The sequence below is a fragment of the Lytechinus variegatus genome, chromosome 13 (genome assembly GCF_018143015.1).
Source record: "Lytechinus variegatus isolate NC3 chromosome 13, Lvar_3.0, whole genome shotgun sequence".
Lineage (NCBI taxonomy): Eukaryota > Metazoa > Echinodermata > Echinoidea > Temnopleuroida > Toxopneustidae > Lytechinus > Lytechinus variegatus.
The window spans coordinates 27,735,437-27,756,920 of NC_054752.1; the positions used below are offsets into that span (position 1 = coordinate 27,735,437).

General features: G+C 36.5%; 1 protein-coding gene across 2 annotated transcripts in view; it reads right to left on the bottom strand.

The window, feature by feature from the left end:
• LOC446174 (beta-C integrin subunit) overlaps positions 1-20,245 on the bottom strand; it is a 45,942-nt gene extending 25,697 nt beyond the window's left edge. Inside the window, exons 1-3 of one of the 2 annotated variants that reach the window (XM_041622357.1) lie at positions 20,217-20,245; positions 8,083-8,207; positions 1,795-1,877 (exon numbers count right to left, since the gene is read on the bottom strand). In XM_041622357.1, the coding sequence (XP_041478291.1) occupies positions 1,795-1,877; positions 8,083-8,207; positions 20,217-20,230 (222 nt within the window). In that variant the 5' untranslated portion in view covers positions 20,231-20,245. Of the gene's footprint in view, positions 1-1,794; positions 1,878-8,082; positions 8,208-8,881; positions 8,965-20,216 lie in introns of those variants that run through there. The other variant, XM_041622358.1, reaches the window with a different exon arrangement.
• Between the last annotated feature and the right edge of the window lie 1,239 nt (positions 20,246-21,484).

The following is a 21,484-nucleotide window of genomic DNA, read 5'->3' on the forward strand; positions in this document are numbered from 1 at the left end:
TATTCAAAAGGTCTGCAAGGACATTTTTTAAATTTTGATTTGAGGTACATGTACCTGTCACCAGGGTTCCATAACACAAAGGTTAGCTATTGATCGTACGCCTGATTTTCACGATTGATTGTACAATGTAGTCAATGGAATCAATCGTAGAAAAATCTACGATCATTGCTAAGTTTTGTGTTACGGGCCCCTGTTAACATTTTTTCTAAAATGGGAGTGGTGGGGGATGGGGGGTTCAATTGCACAAAAGCAAAGATATATACATTGTATTATGTGATGAGTATCTCATTTTCATTAAAAAAGAAATCAGAATACCATTCTGATCGTAGAATAAAATGAAGAATTTGATAGGACCTTTGGTATTTTAGTCATCTTTTTTTTAGGGCATCCTGAATTAATAACAATCAATCCTTCATTATGAGGCCAGATGACAAGAATAATAAACATTTCCCTGGCATTTTCCCAGGCTCTCATACCCTTTTCATAAACCTATCCTCCAATTAGCCGCCTAAGAGTAATGCGGATAATTCAGTAAAAATTGCGTTCACAAACTCCGAAAATAAGCCGCATTATTTTTGCGAGCGCCCATCCTGAAAAAGCGGATAATCGTCATGACAACTGGACATGCCCCCTCCGATGCGGTTGTGTTGGAAAAGGGTGACCTTGTGACCACACCATGGCAATTATCCGCATTATTTGGAAATGCGTTCAAAAATTCAAAATCTTGTCCCGATGCTGCTATTATGCGAATAGCAGTATCCTTCACCTGCGGATAACTCTGGTCCTCCTCCAAATTTACGACCAAATTATGCTGCTATTATCTGCATAAGTGGGTTTATGAAAGGGGTATCAAACTCTTGACATTCAATGGCACAGTCGGGAGAATTCAGGATTGGTTTCATTTTCAAAGTAGACAATAGCAATTAATAAACATAACCTGGCGAGATGATGGAAATGACAAAAAAAAATAAACAAAACAAATAAAAGTTGCTGTCGATACCAGAACAAATAACTGCTGCACACAGAAACATGAAAATATTGATGAAAATTATTAGACTTTTAATGCTTCTACAGTTTAGTCTAGGAAAATATGATGGCCTCAAGTTATCACGGCTTGAACGATTTGTGAAGTAAAAAAGGAGATAATTCAGGGTCAGACATACAATAACGTTGATTATCATATACATGTACATGTAGAGTGTTCTACCGATGCATTAAAAACAAGTATTTTGGTCTGCATCGATTGTCTGTGCAGTATCATAGCGTACATGTATCCCTAAAAAGGACTGAAATTAGACGAATATCGCATAGGCTCCTGAATATGAGAGTATATTCAACAGTTTAGGGCGCGTGCGCAAATGCGTGAAATATACAAAGCAATCCGATGCGCAGCATAGATCACAATTCCGCTCAATGACATCATAATGAACTATAATGGAGGTCGCATGTCAACGACCAAATTGATCATATGAAGTGATGATGCCATAATATGATAAGTGATACAACTTGTTTTGACTTGTTTAATCAAATTTCTCCCTTTTTTTGGGGGGGGGGATGGGACAGATGAAAATAATATTGGATGGCTTTACAGTGTACTTCATGAAATACCAAAAATATTCGACTCATTAGGGCTAATATTCCACTCATCTGTGATTCATGGAATATTTCTGGTATCCTATTCTGAGCCAACCAATACCTTCTGAAGTTTAAACCGGCAGGGCAGTAGACTGCAAATCGCCAGCATGATTTTATGATTGATTAGTAAACTATGATTGAATAGATACATGTACTTACTGGTTGTGCACACCAGGCACAGCTTGGGTCGGTTATTATACAGTCTCCACAAGTCCTCGCTTGCAAACATGAAGAACTTGTTCCTAAAAATTTATTAAAAGTAAAGGGAAAAAATTGTAAGAAAAATTCATGAAATTATTCAATTAGAAATGTATGTACATGTAGATGCTTGAAATTGCTTGATGACCACTTGTATTTTGTATTAATTAAAACTGTCGGGTAAACTGTAGTATACTGGTACATATTATATACTTTAGTATTTACATACATGTATACATGTACATGAAAGTGTTATGCCTGCCTATAGAGCTATACTTGCAAGTGAGATAATTTGTTTTTTGTTCATTGCAGCCAAATACCATGAAAAGGGGCTATATACTATATGTACATGTATATCCAAGTCCTTTGAAAGCACATAGAGACGTTATTCATAATGTGTTACATGTATGTGCGAGACAAGAACTATTATTATTACTCCATTTGCAAGTATCTCATCAAGTTTTGAGACAAAGCAGACATCTCAAGTACTCATTGAAACATTTCTTTCTTCTTTTTATTTAATAGAAAAAAATGTACTCTTTCCAGTTTTCTATTTCACTTTTCCCCCTTTTTGACGAGAACTTTAAAAAGAATAAAAATTAAAAAGAGAGCTGTCAAAAGCTAGAGCCCATTTCAGAGGCTTCTAAAAAATACCATTAAAAGCGAACATGATAATGAAAATAAACAATATTATGTAATGTACATGTGGGTAATTCCATAAAATATGTCCGACCCCCTATATATATATATATATACATGTATGAGACCTTCATGAAATTTTCTGTCTCTTGATTTCTTGTTCTTTTGACACTGTACGTTCTCAAAGGACCATGACTTGGTCAGTTCATGAAGTGAAGTACTGGTAAAACTTGAGAAAAATGGCGGTCGCATGTACAAAAAGGTTGATTATTGTATGGAATTGCCCATGGACATGCAAATACATACATGTACTTTAATAAAGTTCTGTATGCCTCCAAGAAACTGCTATGGCAATAATTTCTCTGAAGGCAATGTACTTATAATACAGGTACAGTGCAGTAACAATAAAAGCAGGGTCATTACCTTTTATTGCATTGTTGTATTACATGTACATGTAACTCTAATACTTTATGATGTGACAAGACAGTCACTTAAAACTGCATGCTATCGATTACAATTTTATTATGGCATGTTATAATACACATCGAAAAGCGTACATTGTACATGTTTAGGTCATAATTTTGGGGCCACAGTAGAAATTATTAAAAACAAAAGCATATTTTAATGTAGACTTTAATTTAAACAAATAATGTAGATTCTTTACCATTTCAAGTAAAGGCATAATTATAAATTATTATAAGACCATCAATATATCATAGCTTAAAGGACAAGTCCACCCCAACAAAAACTTGATTTGAATAAAAAGAGAAAAATTCAACAAGCATAACACTGAAAATTTCATCAAAATCGGATGTAAAATAAGAAAGTTATGACATTTCAAAATTTCGCTTCATTTCACAAAAACAGTTATATGAACGAGCCAGCTACATCCAAATGAAGGAGTCGATGATGTCATTCACTCACTATTTCTTTTGTTTTTTATTGTTTGAAATATGAAATATTTTGATTTTCTCGTCATTGTCATGTGAAATGAAGTTTCATTCCTCCCTGAACACGTGGAATTCCATTATTTTAACATTTTGTACTTCAGGCAAGGAGGTCCTAATCGTCAAATTCGTAAAAATTGAAATATTGTATAATTCAAACAATAAAAAACAAAAGAAATAGTGAGTGAGTGACATCATCAACTCTCTCATTTGGATGTAACTGGCTCGTTCATATAACTATTTTGTTAAAAATAAGCGAAACTTTGAAATGTCATAACTTTCTTATTTTACATCCGATTTTGATGAAATCTTCAGCATTGTGCTTGTCTGATTTTTCTCTATTGATTCAAATCAACATTTATCTGAGGTGGACTTGACCTTTAACTTTAGGACTGGATTAACTGCACATACATGTACATGCACATACATGTTTATAGGGGCTAAATTGTATGTACAGTACATTTTGTGACCTTTGAACTTGATACTCCTATTGAATCTAGAATCACTGTTACTCCTACAGGAACGAATGTATGATAAATGACCAAGTTTGAAGTCGATCCATTGAACAGTTGTCTATCAGATATCGCATGGATCTACAGACAACAGTACCATAAAGTGCATGGTTATAGCGCAAATGAAAATGGGATGGACGGAAAGACAGACAACCCCAAAACATAATGCCTATTGAGTTGACGCAAACGTTTCAGTTTCATGTAATATACTGAAAATGTACAGAAAGTAAAGAGAGATTGAGACATCATATTTCTTGTTTGACATTTTGTGCCCAAGGATTGGCCCTGAAACGAGAGATGGTATCTCCTCTCAACAGTTCATGTAGGGATGGGCAAAATCTGGTTGATATTTGCAGCCCTCGCAGCCAGAAGTACAATGAATCCACTGTATCTCCCATACATCATGAATGCATGGTAATGTTTGAGGAACATGCTCTTGGCATTTACTCCCAATTGATTCCATTCTATTTCATACACCTACATGTACTTGTTCAGATTTACACCAAGTTTCTTTCACAACCTTAGGCTGGATAATGTAATCCATGTACTATGTAGGCCCTATACAGTGTACAGTGAAAATATAAAGGAAATTTCAGTACTAACTGATAACAAGCAAAAACTGAATTTGAGCAGAACCAAACAAGATGAGTATCACTATCAGTTGTGTGCCATTTATGTAGGCCAACATGCACAGTATGATTTTGCTAGCCTGCTCAATAATTATTGTAAAAGACATGGTATTCTTTTGGTAGGCCCCTATATATTTTCAAGGTAATATGTGCCCACGTGTGGCATACACGTACACAGTGGTAAAATTTGCACTGCTCAAAACTTTCTAGCCTAGATTTCATTATTTGATTATAATATTGGGTTTACATTGTAATACATATGGCAATAATCAATCTTGATATTTATACAGTGTACAGAAGTTTTGTCCTTTTTTTCTTTTCTAAATAGAGCAAGCTTCCAATATTTTAGTATTTTGGACCTGTCAGAAAAAATATTGACAAGGTGGATTCTTATTGGAAATAAACATGTACGCCAAGGTAGAGTACATGTATTTGAAAAATACCTGAAAGAAAAATATTTTGTAATCCCACCTGCTAGAACCAGATGAAGTTTACATAGTTGCATGTATGAGTCAGTATTGACTCTCACACAAAGGGTGCACATTTTCTATGCCTCACATTTCAAGTTTGTACACAGTAATTTTACTGGGCATTCCAAAATTCCTTATAATCTTGTAGAATTAACATGCAGAACTTACTGTTATTGACTTTTTAGTCTCTTGATTTGTATACTGTATTTTGACCCTTTAACCGAGTGAAGGGTTTGCACAGCAGACTGACATACTGTATACCTTTGCCTGAACAAATTACTGTAATTTACAGGCATTTTTTGTGATTTGACAGATGTGAGAATGCATGCACTGTGATTGGTCCATGTTTTTTTTACATGACCTCTTGCTCTGGTGAAGAGCAGCAGGTCATCTGGGTAGGGGTGTGGTGGTATCAACATTTTGCATCAGCCTTCTTTTTTTTTTGAAAGGCTATATAATTGGATGTCATGCTGAGAGGACAAGTTGAAGTCTATTCCATCTGCCTGCCAATGCATACGAGACCAAAATAAAAGATGAAAAATACATGTACTTTCATAACAAATTGCAAGCAGTACTATTGTACAAATTTACTGGAGGCCTACAAAAATAATTACATGAACCATAGAGCTATCTGTGTTTATAGCTCCATGTCCATGTATTCATGAACAATGTAAGGCAGAGTCTCAGCATATACAGGGGGGGGGGGCAACATCAGCTTTGAGCCCCCCCCCCCATGAATTTGTCAAAACCTATTTTTCATTTTGCAATTTTTCTCAAAATTCAAGATGTCCTACATATGTGTGCTCACTGTGCTGTCTTTTACTTTCATTAAATACTTTTCACTTAAAATTTCAGGTGTTCTTTAATAGCCCCCCCCCTGCAAAAAGTCCTAAGCACAAACATGTGCAGAGAAAATACTGATTGTATGTTCTGTGTTAAATGCAACTTCAGGGCCTACAGCAGTTTGTGTACAATGTACATGTAGGCATATTAAATACAGGTATAATTCAAGTTTTACAGGTACATGTAGGGCAAGGCTATCATGTAATGGAGACAGAAAATTTGTGATCCCTGGAAATTTGAATTTAACTGTCCACATAAGTCTCAGCATTTCAAACTAATGAGACAGGCCTACATGTACATCACAAATTCAACATTTATTTTGACTACCCGTAACTTTGTTTTGACTAACTTTATTATTTGGACATGCTATTAAAAACAGGCTTTCTATTTTGGGTACAAAATAAATCACATATGCCCTGCTTTTAGTGTTTTGAGTTCAGAAATGGTTATATTGATGAGACGAGAGAGTGGCAGAGAGAAGCAGACAGAGACAGAGAGAAATAGAGAGAGGCAAGAAGAAAGGCGAGGTCAAAGATCAACAACATAGCATTCCCGGGGTGCAGTAGCCTGCTTCGAATTACAAGCCTGTGTTAATTCAACTGCCCTCCATCTGTCTCCATCCCTCTCTGTTTTCAAAACCAGATCACCTGCTGCACAGTGTACACCAAACCATAGCCTCTCAAACTACACTGTGCCGTGCCACCATCCCATTGGAAATGTTACATGTATGTCTACACGTGGATCCTACATAGTACATTTAATGTTCTTGGTGTACAGTGTACATACATACAGATCTAAAGAAGAACTCCATATAGTGCATGTAGACCAACATGTGCAAATATAGGATCCTGGGGATCTGGGTTATTAATATTCTCAAAATTATTTTGCATATGTGTGTAGCCTACATGTAGCAAATGAAAAATTGGCCAGGCTATACAATCTTGTGTGTTAAAGTATTGGTACACTTATATATGCACAGTACTGCACAATACATAGAAAAACACAAGTGAAATAATTTGATACAATTGTAAGAGTGATGTACATGTATCTCAAATTCCAAGCAAGTGATGAAATACTATGCTACAATTTCAAATTATTCTTTTTGTCCAGTATGTACCAGCACTACAGCAGTCATTGTACAAATACTAAGATCCTTCTTAATGTAGATCAGATGACAGCTGAATTTCATTTTCTTCTCTCACTCTCACCCTGTATTAATATGTCATCATATTCAAGGGGGTGGAAGTGACGGGGAGGGAGGTGGGGCAATCTATTTTGTCATTAATGACAAACTGTCTCTTTTCTACTCATTCCTTTCCCACATTTTTGTGGTTGCAAATAAAGGGGAAACGGGAAGGGGGCATATACATGTAGCTGTAGCACTGCTCTGAAATCTTATACTGATTTCTAATCATTCATGTAATTCCCTCCCCTCTTGTCAGAAAAAAATCAAACAAAATATTATTATATTTTTCCCCCACCTATTTTCTTAAAATACCAAGTAAAAACAAAGACAACAAAGTTTCGTTCCAACAGATACTAGCAGCAGTGGTGAGGTATTTAATAACTTTGCAATTAGATCTACATATATGATTAAAAAAATTTAAAAATGGCAATATTAAACATTGGATCAACTTTCATTACTTTGGTTTATGAATTAGACCTACAGTGTATTTCATAATTAGAAATCTATATATGGTAGTGGATCGTATTACCGAACACTTTTCATGAATTCAATCATTTCAAAAATATTATTCTCATAAAATTCACCAAACTTTCACCATAAATACACAATTACCTACAAAATATAAATATGTAAAAAATTTGCCGAAATCGTTTTTCCTTTTGATGATATTAGCTTCCAATCGGACCCCTCTTCGGATGTGAAATATTTTGGTCACCTGAAAAAGGTGTCGTATTACCGAACGTGTGTTTTCAATGGGAAAAGTTGAGAAATCAACAAAATCACTGATGAGCTATTTTGACCATATTTTATTATTTTTAGAATATTAAGACTTTGAAAATGTGTTTTGACCATTTTTCATCATCTTTCTATTCAAGTTCTCTTTGGAAGGATGTTGCAAAGAATTGAGCGTATGAAATTATTTTCTGACGCGTACGATGCGCACGTTCGGTAATACAAGACCGGTCGGTAATACAACCAATCACTATACCATACACATTTGAAATAAAGAAATGTCACACATACCTGTTGATTGTGCATCTGAAAATATGTGTAATGAAAGGATAAAAGCACTAAAAATCCATTGTAATAAAAGCTGCTGTCTTCTGTGTAACCTCATGATGATGATGAACTTGTGATTTTCCAAATTTCTGCAAAATATAAATAAAAATAAGAACATTCAGGTAAGATTTCATTGGAAGATCGGCCTAGTACTAGTAGTAGTAGTAGTCTCAGACTGAAAAGCCCAAGCCCTGATTGAAGGGCTTATTTTTAATGCAATCCTTAACCCCCCCCCCCCCCCAAAAAAAAGAGTCAAAGTTTAGGAACATTATCATAAGATGTATACTGTATTTAAATTCAGGTCTTTGGCCTGGGACTTTGACTTTATTAAAATCAAGTAGTACTTAAAGTAGGGCCTAGATCAATTTATTCAAAATTTCAATATCTGTTTGTTAGGCATAAATCACTGTGTTTAGGGCGACAAAATCTTCATAAGACGTAGCATCAACAGATTGAAGCTCTAAGATGAAACATTCGCTCAGACTTCAGACAGGTAAAAACGTAATAAATGTGAGTGACAAAAGTGCATTCTCGCAGCGGCGATTGGTGGGTCCTTTGTCGGGGCGCTTCAGGCACTCTATTGATCAATGTCCCGTTCAATACAACAATACATGGATCCCTGCTGGTGGGACACCCTTTGATTGTTTGAACTGGCATCAACGAAGAATCTATCACTCATATGTCGATTTCGAAAGCACAGCTATGTACATTCTTATTTCACAAAGAACTCCACATGATAAAGATATACACTGTAATTGCTTACGGTAGTAAATCAAGAAAATTTCTGCTTTATTAGAATCTACTCCTTTTGATCCAGCGGCGCTGTTTCCGCAACTTCAGACCCTAGGCCTACTTGATTTTTACTAGAATGATGACGGTGCGTGGAGCTAGCTATATAGCATGCATGCAGCATGCTTGCACCATGGATCCTACTACTACAGCCTACAGGTTCCAGGCCCAATCCATCTAGATAAACATGCGACGAAAGTCAATAGAGCGGGGTGGGGCGCTTGCGATAAGAAATATTCCACTAAAAAGACCCGCTCCAACTTCATTTAGTATGTAGTGATACAATAACAACGGAAAATGGCAATCAAACTGTAATATTAATTTTCTGCATGTTCAGCAGCCCCCCCCCCCCAACATTTTTTGGCTCAGTACCCCAATTTCAAAATCGTTTCACGGAAATTCAATTTATTGAGTAGTGTATTGAGTTGACAATACTCTTTTTTAGTTTTCACCTTTTTTTTCTTTAAGTTCATTTAGTCTGCAAAATTTTACTACCCCCACATATTATTTATCCAACTATTCTCGATTTACCTTGTCTGTTTCATGTTGTTGTGTTTTTTAATGGCGCTCTCATTAAAAAATAATATAGGCCTATGTGCCAATTAATGTTTAATTATCCATCCGTTCACTTATTTACTGTATTTATCTATTAGAAAATAGTTACTTAATCAGTTAATAGCAAGTTAGATAGTATATTTCGGGAAAGACTGCACAAAGTGGCTTAAAAGACGTTGGCGTTGATTTAGAAACTTCCATCATACTCACTGCTACATGCATGTCTTCTGACCAACCAGTTCATATTGTATAGGAATTTCTGATGCTCTCTATTGCATTGACCATCATGTCACCGATATAACCTATCGGAATATGAGGAGCTGAGTGTGTTTAACCTTTCTTTGAGCGATGGTAAGCCCATTGACAGTACCAATTTCGAGTAATTTTTCATCACGTACTCGAGTGAGGGGCTGTTCTTTCAATTAGGAAAGCACCGATATAGCCCCATGTTCTCTCCGTTTCGAAGCGAGCTTTACGCAGTAGCTAGAGTCAGCTGCTTTGGGATGCCAACCTTCATACAGAGCCTATGTAGGTCACAAGCTTGATATATTAGTTTTATGACAAGATAAGCATATATAACTGGCAGGGGCAGTGGTCCCTAAAAGCTGCAACCAAACGCCTAACTGAAAATTCATGGCCGACGAATTTCTTCATAAATGTGATGAGAAATATAAAGGGGGCCTCCAAATTTTCTTTGTCATGAAACTAATGATGGTGGACCGGTTGGAGGTGTAAGACTAAAATCAAAGGGGTAACCATGGTAACATGAAGATATCAATGATGCCATCCGCTATATGCCTAAGGCCCTAGGCCATCACTCTCAAATTAACCCCCGCCCGCTAGAAGTAGAGACAGTTCGAGAGAGAAAAAATACAGAAACTCAATCATATTTCGAAACATAAAACGTTATTAAAATCAAATCATGAATCTAAAAGCCAGTAAAGCTAAAGTAAAAAATGCAGAGTGCCAGCCATCGGCTAGTTAATCATGACGGTACACAAGGGAGTGGAATCAAACATTGGCCACTAATCATGGAACTAATATCAGTCATATTCCTTGCTTGCACTGCATATTGACTCAAAGCGAGGGCTTAAAATCAGATTTATTGACTGAGCAAGCGTTCAACGGAAAGAAGCGCAGCCGATCAGGCGTCAAAATGAAATAATCTATTTGCATTTTGCGAAAAAGTGAAGCGCTCCTTGCACATAATTGTCTGCCCTTAATTTGAGATGTGGCGTACACTCTTCAGAATGATTATTACATGTAGGTTCACTTGAATCTATTTACATGTATATTCATCCCAAACTACGAAAATTACAAAAATTATATTTACACACATTTAACCTAATGGAGGAAAAAGTCAATCCAACCACTGGCTTATTTCATTAAAAAGTAATATGTAACTCGAGGGCCTTACGTACACAAAGAATTAACGAAATCGAAATGTTTGCGGTTTCTCGTCATTTATAAAAACAAAATAATCCACGTCATATTGCGGTTCCACTTGATGTACGAATGTGAATTTTAAATATGTCGCATTTTTCTTTAGGCCCAGATATTCCTTTGATATTTTCGGTAAACTACAATTTGATGGGACATGTTTACGGTAGTTTTTATTGTGTTTCCAAATAAAACTTCGGATTGAACTTCATTTTCAACATAGGATTAATTAGAAAAAGCATGCAAACAGACCAAATACATATAACCTTTGAAACTTTTGAAAATTTTCAAATCATGCATGTGCTCATCAGTAACGTTCTTTTCATTAAATTGATAATCGAGATTTAATAATAGATCAACTGATTAAAATATCCGATGTAGTTTAAAGCAACCGTGGTTGATTATGCCTTAATTTCACTAAATAACAACTATCATCAAACTTCCATTGAAATAATAACATACATTACTAGTTCACACCTAGTTACCAACAATGCATATAGCATTTCCAGTTATTTGGAAGCAGGATGAAAGAGCATTGTGGATTAAATGCCTTGCTCACGGGGCTCGAACCCAAGACTTTTTCATTATAGCCAGGCGCCTTAGACCACTCGGCCACGGCACCTCCACTATATAGATAATAACACAGATCACACAATGGCATTTTAAGCCTATAGAATTCAAATTGAGGAACTAAAACTAACGGAAAATCGGGGCATGTGTAGTAACTATGAGGTATGATTCTCCAAGCTTCCGGTAACATCATATTCATAAACAAAAGTATCATGTCTCTGTCGCATCATCAAAGTTTCACATTCACATAACACTGGGGCCGCGCTAAAGATGGGAGGTGAGGACTGACCCCTTTTATTTTTCAAGTTATGAAATAAAGAAAAAAGGGGTAAATGAGAATAGGTAACGCAAAGAAAGAAAAGAAGAGTATTAAAGATATGTTTAAATCGTTCAAAGATATAACTATTTTTCAATTACGAAAAAATACCTCAACTTTGAGGTCGTCATGCCCATATCCCCAACAAAATTAACTATCTATAGGTGATGTTATGTTCACATACATGTAAACCATGAAAATGTATTGCATGAAGAACTAACGTGATTTTTTCGTGAAGTAGTTTGAAATAACAATACTACATGATCAATGAAAATTTGAAAAATGAAGATATTGGAAAGATATATAATTGAATCTGATTCCTAAAAATTCTTTCCCTAGTCAACTTTACACTTATTCTTGTTATCGTTTCTTTTTCAATCGGGACTTGTACATAACTACCTAAGTCATTGCAATTGAAAGACAAAACGGGGTCAAAGCTGACAAGAAAGCATGAAAACACACGATTACAAGGCCTACATAACAAATATATTATATATGTGAACATTTTCACAAAATGATACCAGCAAAATTATATAATAAGTTTTTGCGCTGTGATATACACGTGCTTATTATTGAATAATTTTGCAATCCATCTTAAACAATGCATGATGCTGTCGTGGATATGCATGAGGGGGGGGGGCATGGGAAGGAGAGAAGAGGAGGAAGATTGAAGATAGTGTGGGTCATTATTTAATCACGAAAAATACCCTTATTTTTTCACTTGCATACATATTTTATACCTTTGCCCGACCCCAAGAAGACTCTGACTCCATCCCTAGTCAGCATGGGGGCTTGGTTATAGGGGGTCAGATTCTTTCTTGCCTATTCATGTAGCAAGTAAATAAAGAAGGAAATGATGACATACAAACGAGATATTTATGAATCAGTGGTATATCCTTCTCGTGTAAACACAACCCATGACGAAGTGGGTTCTACGAATTGGACTGTAATCTATGTACTCTGTATAAATGGAATGATTGCAATGTCTTTCGCTTTCCAATATGACCGACAGGCAAAGTTCATATAGGCCTAATAAATTATGCAATATGTGCGTTCTTTAAACATTTTTTTCAAAAGAAGATCGTTTTTAAAAAATTCCACTATATAGGTTCAGATAAGAAATACTCGAATAAGGTAAAAAGCTATTTCGACCAGTGGAATGGTCAAATTAAGTGAATTAAAAACTGATGTGTATTTCACAAAGTTATTATGGACAAGACATAAACGACAGGGAAGGGATGTGACACGTAGAGGGAGATGAGGAGTGCATGATGAATGAAGGAAAGGGAGAAGAGAGAAGTAGACTTCACTCCCAAAAAGTGTGGTAAAACTGAATAATTTCTAAATTCCTTAATATGTGTTTGTTTTATTTAAGCAAATCAACAGAATTGCATATTGTCATGTTTGGCATGATTCAATATAAAACAAAATACCTTAAAAATAATAAAGAGGAAAGATAGGAAAAGTAAAAATAAACTGTGATGAAATCAACAATAACATCATAACAACATAAATATTTATTTCCATGAGAACACAAACTCAAGAAATATTGAGACTGCTATACTATAGTAACGAAAATATTTCCAACTATATATTTTGACATATAGTGACGGTACATAAAATCTTAGCTATGACGGCTAGACGAGGCATATACCATCAGCTAAACTTGTTATTTTCTCAAGTCAAGTGAGAAATTCGCTTAGAGCAATAGCTATCAATTCAATAAGTGATATCGAGCGACGACTTAACTACTTCGAGAGGGAAGAAGGGGTAGGATATTTTGAAAGGATGTCATCGAGAAATCTTTCTTCACCATAACAAAAAGATCGTACTTTCAATAATTGTGAACACTGATAGGACTGGTATATATATGCCGTATCACATTGTTTCTCTTGTATTCTATCATCATGGAAGGGGTGTGGGGGGGGTAACAGTTTGACACACTGTTAGAAAAAATAAAAGAAGTTCCTGCAGCAGAGTCTCGAGAACACCTGTAATCTTACCGAATTGCGTAATCTTACAGGAAATTGGTATTTGATGTATGGAATCTTACAAATTTCCTTGAATAAAACACCCTTTTCCCCTTTTTAAACAGACCTGTTCTGTTAAATTGCAGAAAAATTCTTGTTTTATGAATTTACAGAATGGTTATTACGCAATTCGGTAAGATTACAGGTGTTCTCGAGACTCTGCTGCAGGAACTTCTTTTATTTTTTTCTAACAGTGTAGAAAATACATCATATTCTCCCAAGAAAAAAAAATGTCTGTTCTTCCATATGAAAAATAAATAATCGTCTTCTCAACACAATGATTGACTGCTATTATACTGCCAGGCCTACTAATTATCGGAAATATTGTTATAGATGTGTAGTTCTTGTTGTTGTTTGGGGGGGGGTATTGTTTCTTGTGAAATTTGTGTTGATCATTAAATTACTCCTCTCCCCCACCCATCAATGAAAGGGGCAATGAGCATGATGAGGGATAAACTATATTGTTTATGTCCCATCTTTATATCTAAATTAAAGATATTGCTTTTCTTTTCTTTATTTTTTTTCTGGGGGGTCCCCTGTTTTTTGGTTTGGTGTTTATTTTAAGGTGGACTGAGGGGCGGCAACAGACCCATGCAACCCGTCCTCACATCGCCTAATATTCCCGGTTTAATATTTAATTTCGTCAAGAGTGTTTCATCCCCGCCGTTGGGTTCAAGAGAAGGAGTTAGGCAAACATTCTCCAGGCAACCCAAGAATCTCATCATCGAAAGTCCTTTTCATTAGCAGGTAATGAACGTTAAAGGTTCAGGATGCCATTAATATTTCCACTGAATGTTTCATGGGGGAAATAGCTCGAGATGGGGTCTGATGATATTAATGGCGTCCAGCACAACATGGTTCTTATTTTACTGTATCTCCATGCAAGTTCTGACATGAACTCAAGATGGAGAAGTTGGCGGTCATCACGATCATGATTACGAAAGTATAACGAAAGCATTTCTTCTTTCAAACAGCATTGGAAGAATATTATGATAAAAATTGTCAAATTGAATCAGCTTTCGTCCGTCAATGCATATATCAAAGGAAAATGTAAATACATTGAAAATGGATATTGCCTCAACATTGCGATGACTTAATTATGAATTGATACAGATTGTAAAAAGAAAACTAAAAAGTGGATATAGGCCTATATTATATTTCTATCAAGTTTACTGCCATGGACTTCATGCAACTTATGCTTAACTTGTTTTCTAGTTCTAATGCATAGCTTCGCAATCATGACAATTGTAATTAAAATATTTCCTCCTTTTAAAAATCTTTCGTTATATCATTTCCATAATTTCCGATCGCATCACCTTTCAAACGGTCAGTCATCTCATCACAAGGTCATTTTCCTTTTGCATCACCCCCCCTCGCCCACGGTCTGCCAGTCAATTAAATCAAGCTAATAGGCCAGCGAAAGCCCACAGACCAACTGAGCAAATCCTCCAAAATCCCTTTCCCAGCAAAGCAGTGGACCTATACTGTCCAGTACAGTACCTGCTTCTATTCGGAAGCAAAACGACATATCTACCAAGCAAAGGACAAGGGACAGTGCCTTACTGGTACTAAAGTATGGATTATATTTGACTAGTAAGCCGAGCGTTATTGGAAAACTAAACACGACTCGTTCGATCTCCCTTTAATACAGCACGCCCCAATAAGCGCCGTCGGAAAATGGCATCAGCCAATTTTGACGAAGCGGCGACAAATTCATTAAATTTAGCCGGTATTTTCGTTTTCCTCACAGCACATGAACTATCTGATGATCTAAGACTAGACGACCATAAAAACGCAGCAGCTTAAAGCTTAAGAGACAATTGTTGATTTCATAACGACGCTATAAATCATAAAATGTCATATAAGATAAGATCATATCCATTATCATTAATCCTAATTTTCATGGCAAATTATAGACCACGCAGTAAGATTGGGCTTTCTATCTTCCTGCAAAGAGTATCAGATTAAATTTCAAGAGACAATTATTGACGTCATAACGATATCATAAAACTGTTTTATAGAGCTTAAAGTAGTAAACTCATATTCATATTGATTGACACAATCATGGTAGATTATGAGTCTTAGTTCCCCTGTAACATATACAGGTAACACATTTTAGATATAAGACATATCAAATTCGAAATTTATCCTTCGATAATGCAAAATATACTAGCTACCATCCCCATAAAAATGGAATATGAAAATGATAAAGTTCAACTGCATATATTTCATTCCTCAACCTAGAAATTCAAGTTTTTTTAAACGTCGATCGTTTTATTCGCTAGTTTCATATCAGCAGTAGATGACCTTCCCGCGCAGAGGAGGAAAAATGGCGCGTCGCTGACAATTTATTACATTTTAGTGCCTATTCCTCATCTGAATGTGAAATATAAGTAACACAATTTAATGGGTAAATACGCTCTTGATTTTTTAAACACAATCTATACATCACCATGGCCATCTTACTGAAATGTCAAAATATGGGAATTACACAGAAGAAAATATATATGTGCTTTTCAAAATGTGTTATCGAAAGAAACATGCATGAACATGATTATAGGATTTTATGATTTACCAGGCACATGAATTTATTCATGTTCCTCTCGGTGGGGATAGAATATTACATACATGTATTGTCAGCCAACAAAAGAGATGAATATAGTATTTATTCATTGCAACATAATGGAAATTGGTTAGGATCTGTAGGCCACCATTCTAGGTGAATTCAAATAATGATTCATTATCATAATGCTTACCTCTGCCTTCTGAATATTGCTTTCACACGTCATCTTCTAAACTAATATTGCAAAGCGCCAAAAACCTTCACACCAGAGATAGACCTTGTGTGAAGTGTTTGCCTGACGTTCAATAAAGAAGTTTCACACTAAGATCCGCAGACAGTTTTACAGTCTCAATCGAAAGACCTTTAAGAACCTACAAGCTCTCGAATAGTTATAAACATCCTCTGCTTGAAAATGATCAGTATTGTTGCCTTATATAAACCTTTGACAATTATGCTTTAATAGACCAGTTCGTGGTAACTTCATGGACAATTTTGGTCAAATGACCTTTCATTTCTTTCATTTTGATAGGCAGATTTCAAAGCAAGATATTACGTAAGCTTGCCTTACATAGCAGGATGAATAAATTGAATAGAATAGCATGCCAAAGAACACTTTATGAAGGTATTTGTTGCATTCCTACTTTAAATGCATATCATAAGATGTTGCACAACGTACTTGGCGAACTGTGAAATACCAGTTGTTCGTGGACACATTGTTGTTTTTATGGTGTATATGAAAACCGCAATTCGAAAGAATATATGAATAATCAAGACATCAAATTTGGTGCTTATCTCATTAGATTTTAAACCAACATGTCACTTTAGTACAAATGACCTTCCTCCGATCATGCGTAGAATCTTTTGATCATGCGCAGAAAGGAACTACGAACTGGTTTAAGCGTTTGTTGGGTGCTAGCTAGGTGTCCGATGTGGCTTAACCAAAAACAATAGTGTAAAGCTAAATCAGTGCATGTAAATACAGGTGTATGAAATTTAAGCACAGAAAATGTCCCATGAGCAGTTTTGTACAAACAAAAGTAGGTGTAAAAATATGAACAATTCCTTGAAACATTGATGATTATGACAGCGGATGCGTAAGTTTGAGCTTTTTACACCACGTTCTTTTGATGATTATCATAAACACATAGATGACGGGTCTGAAGAATCAGACTACGATGATAAGGGTGTGATTTAAAGCAAGGAGTAATGTTCTGACACTTCATGCCACAAAGAATATCTCTCTCATCTCACCTTGGTGACAGACCTCGTGATACCGTTATCCTCCAAGAAAATATGTCAGAGCAAGGATGAAGAGAGATGCGATCAACGAACGCGGGGTAGGAAGGGGAAAATGTGCATGTGTTTTCTTGAGGAGATACGTCAGGTAAGACTATAAAGGTATAAACGGAATGCTGAAGACATCTTGGAATGTGGTCAGCAAAGTAGAGACACAATGGACCTACTGGATATTTTTTGTATTGAGGAGCATTTGTGATGGCAGCCTATTGGATTTGGTGATAGGGAATCATGCTTTGTAGAGGGCTGGAAGGGGTAATATTAAATGGAGCGAAAGGGGAGAGGAGCTCGGGGTGGGGTGCGTCGTTGCTATTAAGAATGGGAAGAAAGTAGAGTAGGACAATAAGAAAGGAATGAATATAGAAGAGAAACATTTGAAGAAGGGATCAATGATATGGAAATGGGAAAGAGAGAATAAAGATAGAGAAAGAGATCGGGATATGGTGAAGTGTAGAGTTTTGCCTTTTAATGCAATTAAATTTGTTAAGAGTGTATAATCATACCGTTTTGGTTTACAAATTCGGGGAGGGGATGCCAAAAATATTTATGTATAATTTATCGATATTGCCGTTATGTATGACAATGCACCTTTAAAGGAACAAGTTTGAGATTCGCGACAGATAATATTTATAATAACTTTAAACACAAAACCCTTGAATTGACAAAAAATAAACTAAAATGGGTCGCGTTTAATCCCTTTTCACAAGTTTTCTGTCACTGTCCGGATAACCACGAAAGCACCTAACATATGCGACAACTGTGCCGGTGTCATCTTTAATCAAGAAGCTAATTTCTTTCACGGAATTGAACGATCGCCAACGCAGACTATACAAAGCTTCGAGTAATATTTTCCTAATTTATGGTAGGTCACCCTTCACATGCGAAGTGCCTATGATGTGTTTCACACAGAGCACGATTTCAGAACACCTGATACCATTGGGACCATTCTTATTCCATAATTAAACACGTTTCTTCATCATACAACCATTCCATCACTCATAAACTTAATCGTGTCATGTCCTGCTGTTAAACAGTGTTGTAGCTCGATATGAGAGAGTTGAACACTCTTCCTTCTCTACATGATTAAATCATGGAAGGTCCATGGTAGGAGTAAGAAGAAAGAGGGATGGGAATAAAAATCTTTGATATGCTTATAATATACACATGCAAAATATTTCTTTTAATTCTAGGCCCCTTACTGAAAAATATTAGAGATTGTATTTGGTGAAGTAAATACGATGTACAGTACCAGTATAGTGCTGCAAGAACGTATATAAAGCCTATTGCCATGTTGCCTATTTCATCAACATCCATCATTCTCAGTCCCTCAGTCGATAGCCGGCGCCCTGCCACCACCCGTCACCACCCCCCCCCCCCTGCCACCACCCGTCACCACCACCCCCCCCCCCCGCAAACAAAATTATACGACACAAAACCTCAGTATCCACTTACCCCCCCCCCCTTCCTATAAAACCATGTATCCTAAACAGACCCTTTCCAATTCCCACACAAGAAAATGTAAGACCATGGCAACGTACAACCCCGCACACCCACACTGCAAAAACTCCGGTGCTGATTTAACACTAGCCCGGAATCTATCTATGGCCACCACACCAGAGAATTGAAACACCAGTTTGGAATCAAACCGATGCTGTTTTGATACTAATTGGTGTTGTATAAACACCTATCTGGTGTTTCACCAAAACGAAACTGGTGTTGTTTAACACTTCTCTGGTGTGGACATACATGTACATATAGATTCCGGGCTGGTGTTAAATCAACACCAGAGCAGTGCACAACCCAACTCTCCTCGATACATAAAGTGGCCAAATCCCCCACGACGTCACTACTCTAACCAAACCCCATCACAACATATCCACAGAATGAGAGGAAACATGCTTTCCTTCGAGGAAAATGTCACGCAAGTTTTGGTCGTTCCCTCGCCAGGGATCTTTTGTCGCCTCGGCAAGTCTGCTTAATTCGCTCGTCTCTATCGGTTTACCGTTTTCGCTTTAAGACGGAATGCTGGCGTGTGTACTTTCAGCAGTTCAGCAAGTATCATTTCCTTCCGAGTAAGATAATCAACATAAAAATGAAACTTTTATAGGAAACATGATGGAGCCCTTTGGATAATCGTATTAATGAATAGGATTTGCTTCAATAAAACCAGTGAAATCACTCTTTCTACTGTGTGTTTTGAATAATGCAGATATCATATCAGTTTCAGACAAAATAGGCCAAAAAAAATTTAGGCGAAAATTAAGAAATTAAATCCCGAATGACAATACTATACAAATATATTATAATGAAATTGCATTTAAGTATAAGGTCCTTGAATATCGTGAGTCTTCGCGACTTCCGAGATTTTAAGTTATGCCCAAGTTAATACCTGCCTATAATACCCCCAAAATGTTTTGATCCATTTGCCCCACCTCAATTTAAAAAAAAAGGAAAAACATTGCACTTGACTATTCGTGACAAAAGAAAAAAGCACAACGTCATATCGACGTAACAAACAACAAAACCAAAAATCACATACCTGCTTAAATACATTAAATTCCAATACCAAGTTCCGATCTACGTTAGATAATCCGTATATAGGCGACGACGGTATGTATACTGTCCCTTTCCCTTGCTCGCTAGTGTATCCTTTTTGCTGTTGTGCCTTCGGTGATGGCATAGCGGGCATTTAGGGTGACGGTATCTAAAAGTGACAGTATTACACACTCATCTAAACATAGACTAGCTGACCAGCCGCTCTATTGGGTGTCGACGTATCAATTTACATTCAAGGCGAATGAGATCACTTGACATTTAAAGGGAACCATCCATCATTCTGACCTTCGGATATGAGATAGCAGTGATTAAAGTGGCTGGCCAACTAATCTATCGAAAGAGTTAAGGGTAGTGCCACATACCAAAGACGAGGAATAGGGTTTCCCCGATTTCCAATCGTCTACTCCTCAACGAATTTCATGGCAAGTGGTAACATTATACCATTATTCTACCACTAAAACAATATTTATACAGGATCCTGTTGGTAGAGGGCCTATACTTACTGTACCACCCATATTGAAGAGTTTGAAAAGTCAGCATGCTGATGGAAGGCTCGACATACAGCTTTAACCGTGATCATTTTTAGATCAACAGGCCTATCATATAGAGCTTTATCAATAAGTTTGTAATACCGTCTTATCAATAGATGCAAGAATTAAACACAGCCCAGGTATCCCTGAAGAAATATTCTTCCTGCGTTGAGTTGAATATATCACCATTAACAAAACATTTGAAGTAACTACCGGGACAATTATATAACAGTTTATACCCAAGCTATACACAGGCAAAAAATGCAGAGCATTTTGAGACCGATAAAACGCCTGGTAATAAGTCTATAAGATTCCGTGAGTCATGGGATGGGGGAAGGGTTTTTCTAACAACCTCCGGGACTGAAACGCGTCTTCGTTCATCAATTACTTACCCTCTCTGAAGGGCTCCCATCCAGCTAAAAGCAGGCATTTATTAACTCACAACTATCTAAATAAGAAAAGTAAGCGGTTGCCGGGATTTTCTAGGGTGCCGCAGTGTTGGCGGAGTCGGATATTATGTAAAAAGGGGCCCTTTAAACGATCCATGGGGGGTTTTCAAGAAGTTGCACTATAGTGTATTTTTCATCTGTACTGTCAGAGTACAGATATATTCCACTGCACTCCCATGACTATGGCATGCTAAATAGCGCTTTCCTGACGAAAAATAAAATAGCAGAATTTCGTCAATGCTTATAGTTGTAGAGTAATCGTTGCCAATTTG